Below are 10,621 nucleotides of genomic sequence, written 5' to 3'. Positions count from 1 at the left end.
TGCTATGCCACCTCCTGGCCCAAGAAAACTATATTTAGGGCAACAGATAGTGTGGTGGTTAGCACGCTGGACTCCCACATGGCTGGCTGACTGCAGTTCAAGTCCTGGATCTGGTGGTTTGCTTTCTCATTTTCTTTTTCTTTCTCTCTGGTGAGTGTATGACCTATAGCAAATTTCATAATAATAATAAATACTTTTTTTAAAAAAAGAAAACTATATTTAACAAACTACCAACTCTACCTTCTACCTTGAATTTCAGTATGGTAACTTAATAGTTTCATTATTTCGGTATACAGATTTTTCACTTAGTCCCTGGTTTCAGTATAGTAACTCATACAGGCCTAACTCTTCACATACTTCTATTCTCCTTGTTTATCTGTTGCTTTTTAAAAAAAAAATGAGCCTGGCCCAGCCATAGCAGCACAGAAGTAGTGCAATGCACTCCAATGATGGAAGCCATATGGAAGGTCGGGAGTTCAGTTCCCTGGCACACTCACGCCGGTGATTTTGGCTGGGTGGGAAAGGCTGGCAGAGGAATCACTAAGTGAGACCTTGTTCAAAGCTTGCCACCTACAAGTAAATAAAGTTTAGAAAAATAATTCACCTACATAATTTTAATAGAAACTCAATTTAAAGCAAGTAATATTAATTGGGTTTCTGCTTTTGTTTTTTTAAGTTTACTATACGGTGCATGCACTCATGGGAGACAGAGAAGGAAAGTGAGAAATCATACCCCCCCACCCAAGGCAGGGGCAGGCGGCCACACCACAGTCCCTTCTCCATTCTCCTCTGGGATTTTTTTTCACTGTAGGCCGTGTGCGCTCGCCAGACAGACAGAGAGAGACATAGAGACAGAACGAGAGAAATCACCCCCCGGGGGGATGGTCACGCTGCAATCCCTTCTCCTCCATTCTCCTCTCAGGATCCTGGGCACGTACGCACACGCGCCCGGCGTGACACCCAGCATGTTTTTAAACTATCAAGTCCAGCATGTTTTTAAACCACACGGTTGGCCATATGTGATCCAGCAGTCTAGACCTTCATATCACCTGCTGATCCTAATTTGTTTTAAGTCATACTTAGAGAGATCTAAAACTTGGTAACCTTTTTACATTAAAAACATAATAAATTACACTGCATTAAAAATGTTAAACTAGGGACCAGCAGTTGGCATAATGGCTACGCTGGACTCAAATGTTGTCAACCACAGTTCAAGTCCCGGACCCGGTGGCTTAAACTCATACTGGGCACGTGTGCATGCGTGTTCAAGATCCTTAGAGGAGAAGGGATTGCGGCGTGGCCATCCGCCCTGGGGGGTGATTTCTCACTTTCTGTCTCTCTGTCTCTCTCTGACATTCTGGCAAGCACACATGCCCTTGCCTCTCTTAAAAAAAAAAAAAAAACAGTTAAACTGTATACCACATAAACTATGAGGATGGCCTCTATGAAGTGTGGAAAGAATTACAGAAAACTAGAGGGGTATCCAGAGCTCTTTTTTTTTTTTTTTTTATTCATTCACATTTTAATTTGACCAAAGCAAGACAGAGAGAGGGAGAGAAAGTGGGAAAGCAAGCCACCAGGTCCAGGACTTGAACTGTGGTCAGCCAGGCGGGAGTGTCCAACACCTTAACCACCACACCACCTGCTGGTCCCCCAGAGTTCTTTTAAAAAATGAAAAAGACGGCAAGCTTTAACAAATGTTCTTACTGACCAGTTCCCTATAGTTACAGCTTCCATACACTGGCCTCCTTCCAGACAGCTTTAGTAGTGAAAAAAACGTCCTTTCACCAACAGCAAGTATAGATAAGACTCTCTGGATAAGGAAGCAACAAGAACTTCTGCAAACTTGAGGTTATTTTCTCAACTCCTGTCAGAATTTTCTGAGAGGTACAGCGGCAATACCTTTCATAAAGATTTTTCATTTGTATGTCCAAAAAAATAAAAAAAAGATTCCGATCTTTTTTTTCCCCTTCAATAAGCTATTCATGGGCTTTCAGGACAGGAACATAAAAATTGGACAGAAAAAATGATGAGCTTAGTAACAAAATAAAACTCAAGTAAACAACAGGGGAACTTTTCTAATAAGGCAAGCACTCAAGTAGTGTTACATCAAGTCACCTGCAAACAGACTTGCAGGAAGTAATTTCATAAATGTAAATATGAAGGTATTGTTTTGAAAACTACATCGGACTAGTTTCTCTATTTTTAGCCCATGCCACTATAACGCTTTCTCAAATTTTTACCCAGTTTTATCTTTCTCGAGTTTGTATTATAAAAACAATATGCTTCTGGAATATCTTTTTTTCAAGCTATACATTCTTTCCTGCAAATTATAATACAACTGTAATAGAAAATAAACATAAATATATAAAACAGAGTCTTAATAGAACTGTGGCTTGATCAATATATATCCAAAGGAACAAAAACAGGCCTGATCACTCGCCTAACCTTATTTCTTACAGAAAAAATTACCCACGGTAAGACTAACAATACTGAAAATTTGCAGGCCAGCAGACAGCATAGGGCTTACATCGCTGAACTCCCATATGGCTGACCAAGGTGCAAGTCCTGGACCTCTGCTTGAAACACACACTGGACACGTGTTTGTAAGTGCCCAAGACTCCAAGAGGAAAATGGAGAAGGGACTGCAGTGTGGTCATTTCCCTTGAGAGGTGACTTCTCACTTTCCCTCTCACTGTCTCTGGCTCTCTCTCTCTCTCCCTGTCCCACCCCTCCCACAAGTGCATGTGCCCTAAGACAAAAATTTTAAAAATTTAAAAAGAAAAGAAAAAGAACACAGGGGCCAGCAAGTGGCGGGGTGGTTAAGATGCTGGACTCCCACATGGCCAACCATGGTTCGAATTCCCAACCTGGTGCTTTCTCTCTGTGTCTAGTCAAATTAAAAAATAATAAATAAAATTAAATAATTTTTTAAAAAAGAATACTGAAAATTTCCAAGTTAATGCATTTGCTTTGTGAAAGTATATTTTAAGATGTTTTCTAAATATCTTTGTAATTAGTATATTTTTATTGTATTTTTTAAAAGAATTGTTTTATTTAACTTTATTTATTTTTAATTTGACCAGAGAGGGACAGAGTGAGTGAGAGAGGATGAGAAAGAAAGAAAGTGAGAAAACAAGCCGCCAGGTCCAGGACTCAAACTGGTTGGCCACGTGGGAGTCCTTAATCACCATGCCACCTGCTAGCCCCAAATTTTATAACTATTTTCCATTTTCTCCATCAAAAATATTCTGTGAAGGGAACCAGAAGTTAGTGTAATGGCTATGTCACTGGACTCCCACGTAGTCGACCCCGGTTCGCGTCCCGGACCCGGTGGCTTAAAACTCACGCCGGGCGCATGTGCGTGCGTGCCCAAGATCCTGAGAGGAGAATGGAGAAGGGACTGCAGCGTGGCCATCCTCCCTGGGGGGGTGATTTCTCGCTTTCTGTCTCTATGTCTCTCTCTGTCTGGCAAGCGCACGCGCCCTATAGTAAAAATCTCTAAAAAAACAAACAAAAAAATCTTCAATGTAATTCTTTCTACTGAAATTTTGTCTTCCACTTTATTTCCTACAGTTAAATAGCTTAAGGGAAATCACAAAAATAAAATTCTTCTACATATTCAAAATAATATTAACCAGGGTCAGCAAGTGGTATGGTGGTTAAGGTACAGACCAACCGCTGTTTGAGTCCTGGACTTTGCAGTTTAAAAATCACACCAGGTATGTGTGCATGTGTGCCCAAAACCACCCCCACCCCCACCCCGGGGGGTAGAAGGGACAATTTCTCTCTCTCTCTCTCTCACACACACAAACACACACACTTGTGAGCCTATGGGGGAGAAAAAAGAAACAAAATACTAATCAACAGAATAAAAATAATACATATTAACCAATGGGTAGATATTTACTTAAGAAGAATTTTAAAAATCTTTCTTCAGTCTGTAAATCATATTCTACAGATCTATACAACAGATTATATGCTTCACACCAAATACCCATACCCATTCTTCATTTACCATATTTGGACTATTTTACTCCCAAAGATACCCAAAGGTACCTTTAGTGTACAGTCACTAAGTTCTGCCTCTTTGTCCCTTCCACCTATAGGCATACAAGCACACGCATGCCTGCATACGCACACACATTTTCTGGTCCTTTTAGAACACCTTTCATTTTATTTTATTTTATAATGTCCTATTTACACTTAATTGTTGTATATCTTTATGGGGTATAACATGCATTTTTAAAGCATGAATGCAGTGTACTTTTCCCTTTTAATGCTTCCTTAGTTGTGGTGGGGTAAGGAGGGATAAGTTAAAAAGAAAGTAAGATTAAACAAGACTGTACTATGCTGAAGCTTTTTTTTGCAAACAACTAAAACCCTCAGGACATCATCAAATATTTAGAAGACGCTTTTTTTTTTAGTGAATCTAACTTTATAATTCTAAAGTTAATGTAATGGTTCTCAGTATCTCTGCCTTATCAATTTTTCAATTTAAATAGCACTAAACACTACACTACATATCTCTCATCCAAATCATTACCACTGTCGCCCTGCCCTTAAATTTTAAAACATGGCCCTGCCACTATGGCACAGTAGTAATGCAAGTGCCCTGCAAGGCTGGAAGTCATATGCAAAGTGCAGGTTCAAATACCAGAGTCAGCCTGAAAATACGCTGGGCATATATGGATGCTGATAGGTGAGGTGGGAGGAATGCAGTGTAACAAGGTCCCGTTGAGGGTGCTTCTCTCCACCCCCACCTCATGCACACAGGCTTTGTCTTTAAAAAAATATATGCTTTTTTAATATGTGAGATTATTAACCAAGTACAGGTTGAGTACTTAGTTAACAATCCAAAATGCTTGGGACAGAGTTTAGATTTTTTCAAATTTTGAAATATTTACATATACATATTGAGATATCTAGGGGACATGACCCAAGTCTAAACCACAGAATTCATTTATGCTTCACATATACCTTACACTATTAGCCTGAAGGTAATTTTATACAATATATTTGTATTGTGGCATTCTGAACATGACTCCTCACATGAGGTCAGGTGCAGAATTTTCTACTTATTGGGGCCAGCAGGTGGCGTGTAGGTTGAGGGCGTTGGACTCCTACATGCCCAACCTAAGTTCAAGTCTCGGACCTGGTGACTTGCTTTCTTACTTTCTCTCCCCACCCCCCGGACAAATGAAAGCAATAATAAATTAAATAGAATTAAAGAAAAGTTATTTAAAAAATAATTTTCTACTTAGGGCATCATGTCAGTGCTCAACAAATTTCAGATTCTGGAGCATTTTGGATTTGGGCATTAGGGCTGCTGCATCTGTACTTGAATAATGTTCTGTATTAAACAGGACAAATTTAAGATCAATAGGGAGTGTGGTAAATCAACATACAAGATCAGCTGAATCCCAGGTCCATTACGTCTCTCTGGAATCCTTAATTACTGGAATCAGGCTGCACATTTAAATCCATTTTATCAGCCTTTTGGCATAATGTTATTATTACATAATAATTATGAATCTTACTTTGTTATTCTTGTCTACAGAAATTTTATATTAATCTACATAGCTCTCTCATATAACCACATGTACCCAGTTTCACGTGTGTGTGCACACATGATTTTCTGAAAAAATTTATTTCCTGCTACATTACTGGTCAGGAATACAATCCCATTTTATTTGTGTGTGTGTGTGTGTGTGTGTGTGTGCGTGTTTTAAGTTTATTTTATTCCCAATGGATTCCACACATGCACAGGGGGAAAAGAGAGAGAGAAGTACACCCTTGACAGGGTCTCACCATGCCACGCTCCCCTTCGCTCCGCCCTCCAGCTTGTTAGGATCTTGCATGCACACACCTGATGTTTCAGGCAAATTGGAGATCCGAATACCTGGTCAATCATGTGGCTCCTAGCCCTGCAGTTCAGTACAGTGCCACCTGCACCATCAAGGCTGGACCAAACAAACTGTTTCAATGATATTCCCTAAGACAGGATAATTTAACAATATAGCTACTAAGAACATAAATGAATTAAGCAAATACTGCCTATATTCATAAATAATTTTATTACTTCTATGCTGAAACTCTATTCTTCGAACATATGATACCCTAAAGTCTAAGAAATTAGTTTAACCCCTTCTCCTGTTCCTCCTGATCCTAAATATCCAAGAATGTCATAATTCAGGTCAAAGTTCCTTTCATTTGTCAAGTCATGACTTTCCTGATCTCATTATTCTGCATCTGAAATATTAAAGATTGACTTTCGTCTGGTCTTCCTACTTTATTTATCCTATAAACAGAAACACATATTTTTGTTGTTAAGAGAGAGATTTTTGCTATAGGATAAGTGCATTCACCAGAGAGACAGAAAGAGAGAAACAGAAAGTGAGAAATCACCTCCCAGGGGGATGGCCATGCCACAATTCCTTCTCCTCTGTCCACGCACGCACACGTGTCCATGGACACACGTCCAGCGTGAGTTTTAAGTCACTGGGTCTGGGACTCAAACTACAACTGACTACATGGGAATCAAGCGACATAACCATTATGCCATCTGCTGGGCCTGAAACACTGAAATTTAGTTTAATGTCTTCACTTTATAATGATAAAATGACCCAAAAGAGTAGGGTGTTTTCTAAATTTTGGCTACTAGAGAAAAGAGAGTTTTTATATGATCATTCTCTTACTAAAATTAGTTTTTACTTAAACTGGGGCTTTATACATCTTTATACATTTAATAAAAATACAAACCTTCTAATGTACTGGTCCCCTGAGGAACACACTGAAAACTCTACTGCTCACATCAGCCTTTCTATCTTCCTGAGGGTCCAGGACCTCAACCACCATGATCCCTGCGGGCACCATCTTTTCATCTTTCAAATACTGTTTTTCAAATAGCTAGCTACCACATGAAATGAGCAATTACACTAATGTATTAAGAAAAATTTATACTATAGATGCAAGAAAATAATGTCTTTGCACTTTCTGATTGTGGCAGCCAAGACTGAATAAAGGAATATAGGGAAAACATGGAGAGAATTTCTGCAACTGGAATAGCGTAGACTTTGCTCCATAAAGAAACCTAAAACTGGGGACCAGCAGGTGGCGTTGTGGTTAAGGTGCTGGACACTCCCACATGGCTGACCACGGTTCGAGTCCCAAACCTGGCAGCTTCCTTTCTCCCTTTCTCTCTCTCTCTCTCTCTCTCTCTCTCTCTCTCTCTCTCTCTCTCTCTCTCTCTCTCTCTCTCTCTCTCTCTCTCTCTCTCTCTCTCTCTCTCTGTGTGTGTCTTTCTCTGGTCAAATTAAAATAAATGAATGAATACATAAAATTAAATAAAAATAATTTTAAAAAAAAGAAACCTAAACTTTGAGTTTACATGAAAAGTTAGAAAGCATCCTACCACCCTCAACTGGTTAATACCTTTAAAAGGTTGAAGGCTAAAGCAAACCTGTGATTGTTCATGTGGACGTGTGGTTTAGCAATCTGAAGTTTGCCCTAGTAATTTCGAAATCTGTGTAGTATCCCAAACCAGGAGCAGATACTAGTTAGTACCCTGCTGACAGGCGAAAGCAGAGCCAAATACTGGAAACGGCAGTTTGACATTTTTAAAATATGCTGATTTCTGACATTAAACTGAAAAGAACCAAGGCCAGCAGTTGGCGTAATGGCTATGCCGCTGGACTCCCATGTATTAAACCAGGGTTTGAGTCCTGGACCCAGCTGCTTAAACTCACCCTAGGCGCATGTGTGTGCATGTCCAAGATCCCGAGAGAACAATGGAGAAGGGATTGCGGCCTGGCCTTCCCCCGCCAGGGAGTGATTTCTCCCTTTCTGTCTCTGTCTTTCTGGCGAGTGCACGTGCCAAGGAGCAAAAATCTCTCCAAAAAAATTGTTTTAATTAAAAAAAGAAACTAAAAAGAAAGGAACCAGCAGATGGCATGGTTAAGGTGCTAGACTGCCACATGGCCGAGCACAGTTTGAGGCCCCAAACCAGAGGCATGAAAAATCACTCTGCCTGGGAACCAGCAGTTAGCGTAATGGCTATGTCGCTGGACTCCCACGTAGTCGACCGCTGTTCGTGTCCCGGACCCGGTGGCTTAAAACTCACGCTGGGCGCGTGTGCGTGCGTGCCCAAGATCCCGAGAGGAGAATGGAGGAGAAGGGATTGCGGCGTGACCATCCCCCCTGGGGGGTGATTTCTCACTTTCTGTCTCTATGTCTCTCTCTGTCTGTCTGGCGAGTGCACGCGCCCTACAGTGAAAATCTCTCAAAAAAAAGAAAAAAAAAAAATCACTCTGCCCATGTACATGCAAGGCCAAAATCCTGAGGAAAATGAAGGGATTGTGGCGTGGCCATCCCCTTCTGGAGGCCAATTTCTCACTTGCTTTCTTTTGTCTCAATAAAGCACCCATGCCCTAAAGAAAATTAAAAGTCCCATTTAATCTAATAAAAAGTCCCATTTGGAGACCAGCAGTTGTCATAATGGCTATGACACTGGACTCCCATGTAGCTGCCAATAGTTCGAGTCCCAGTCCCAGTGGTGTGAGGACCTGGTGCCTTAATCTCACGCCTGGCATGTGTGCGCGTGCGTGTGCCCAAGATCCCAAGAGGAGAATGGAGAAGGGGTTGCGATGTGGCCATCCCCCAGGGGGGTTATTTCTCGCTTTCTGTCTGGCTAGGGCATAAGCCCTAGAGCAAAATCCTCTCCAAAAAAAAAAAAAAAGTCCAGTTTAATTAAAAAAAAAAAAATCTAAACAGCAAAAAGACTAAATTCTTCCTATTTGTCACAGTCTCCCAATGATTACACTACTTTATCTAAAGAGGTCATAATTAGATTCTAGAAACTTAAAATAAGTAGGGTTAGTGTCTGCTTACTTAGTTAAAACTGACCATGCTTCTTTTATTAACAGGAAGAGATCTTAAATATCACTCAAGTAGAAAGTAAAATAGCCTTAAGTGGAGAAGCAACATCCCCATCATCAAGGGAGCCAAAAATGAAGAAGCAGCAGCAGCAGCAGCAGCCTATTTCTAAAATTTTGCCTTTTAGAGGGAACCTACTGGCACAGTTACAATTATGAAGATACATTATAAATAAAAACAAATAAGCACTACTGTTTCTTCACTGACTTTTTCCCATTTCCAGCTAAAACAGAAATACAAGTTGAAGACTCATCAGCCCCTCTAACCCATAAAGTTTATGAAACAAATGCACAAGGTTTACAAAACAAATGTATAAGACTGAATCAACAATACGATCCTGATTTGGGGAAATAAATAAAAAGACTGGACAGCAATATACTAAAATGTTAACAGGTATAGCTGAGGCTTGAAGCACGTCTTTTATTTATTCTCTATATTTTTTAAAATCATGTTACATAGAATAAGAGCCCAATAAGGAGGGCTCTCCATGTCGTCGAAATATTACTGCTATGATTCACCACTAAAGTAAACACCTCTCCCTTTCCAGCACTGAAGAGCTGCTATATAATGCCCTATTACTAGTCTACCGCACCCTCCGTGAAGGACTAAACTTCACTTTCTCCTAGTGTTTCATACACACTTTCAGTTTTTTCCCTTAAAATACAGTAAAAGTTCTCATTCGCCCTCAAGGGTCCATTTTTTTAAACCTACTTCTAAAAACGACTGTAAGAAAACTAAGGGGGAAATTTGTTCTACCCACAGTTTATAACCTCGTTAGGCCAACACTGGGCTATGGACAAGTGAAGACCGGGTAAACTACACGTCCCACCATGCATTGCTGCCTTGTTCAGTGTAGGTCTCTACGGAAACAGAAAAAAAAAAAAAATCTACAAGTCCCACCTGTTACTTCGTTTCTAAACACCTCTTGCACTTTCAGCTCCAACAGCAAACAAAAACAAAAGCCTCGTGATCTCACGTCGGTTTCAAGAGCCTGATACGCAGGGGGCGCGGGGTCAGGCGGCACGTCTGCTCTAGCGGTAAATTCTACCGAGCGCCAGCGCTCCCCTCTCCTTTCCGGGCTGGATGCACGCACAAGCCTTCTCTGTGCATCCAATGGGGGCTCTCCAGCCGCACAGGGAGAAGAACCGGTTACTGTGCAAGCACAACAGACTTCCCCATGCCCGGGCGGGGGCTACCACAGACCCGGGGAGACAGCGACGTGACCCCGAGACAGCCTCAAAACACTGAAGAGGACTCTCCGCAGACGCTGGGAGAAGCCACAGCCCGGCAGAGACCCCCCTCCCGCCGGGCGCCTCCATTCCCACAGGGATCGTAACCCCGACACTAACCGCCGTCCTCACCGCGCGGTTTTGTGCCCCGCTCCGCCAGGTCGCTGGGCCAGTGACCTCCGTTCCCTTGCGACTTGGCGGACGGCACGGGAACCAGATCCTCCGGGCCTTCCCCCTCGCGTTTCCCCCTTACCGTCTTGGCGGCCTCCGCCCAGGTCCTGCCCTTCTTCCTACGGCCTTTTTCCCTCATGTCGGGTCTTGAACTGACTGGGAGGCTCCCGTGTCCGGGCACCAGCCGCCCTCCCTGCCTGCTCTGCCCTGCGCTGTTTTTCCCGCGGTGCCGGGAAAGGTGGGAGAAAGGGGAAGTCAGGTTGGAGGAGCGCCCGAGCAGAGGAAGC

General features: G+C 42.0%; 1 protein-coding gene across 5 annotated transcripts in view; it reads right to left on the bottom strand.

The window, feature by feature from the left end:
- Positions 1-10,615, bottom strand: part of ASXL2 (ASXL transcriptional regulator 2) — a 145,011-nt gene extending 134,396 nt beyond the window's left edge. For all 5 annotated transcript variants that reach the window (XM_006162196.3, XM_014593120.2, XM_014593121.2 and 2 more), the window contains exon 1: positions 10,417-10,615. In XM_006162196.3, the coding sequence (XP_006162258.1) occupies positions 10,417-10,473 (57 nt within the window). In that variant the 5' untranslated portion in view covers positions 10,474-10,615. The remainder of the gene's footprint in view (positions 1-10,416) is intronic.
- Between the last annotated feature and the right edge of the window lie 6 nt (positions 10,616-10,621).

The sequence above is a fragment of the Tupaia chinensis genome, unplaced genomic scaffold (assembly GCF_000334495.1).
Source record: "Tupaia chinensis unplaced genomic scaffold, TupChi_1.0 Scaffold139757_1, whole genome shotgun sequence".
NCBI lineage: Eukaryota > Metazoa > Chordata > Mammalia > Scandentia > Tupaiidae > Tupaia > Tupaia belangeri.
The sequence above is the reverse complement of the archived record's forward strand: the minus strand, read 5'-3'. Positions and strand labels throughout refer to the sequence as shown.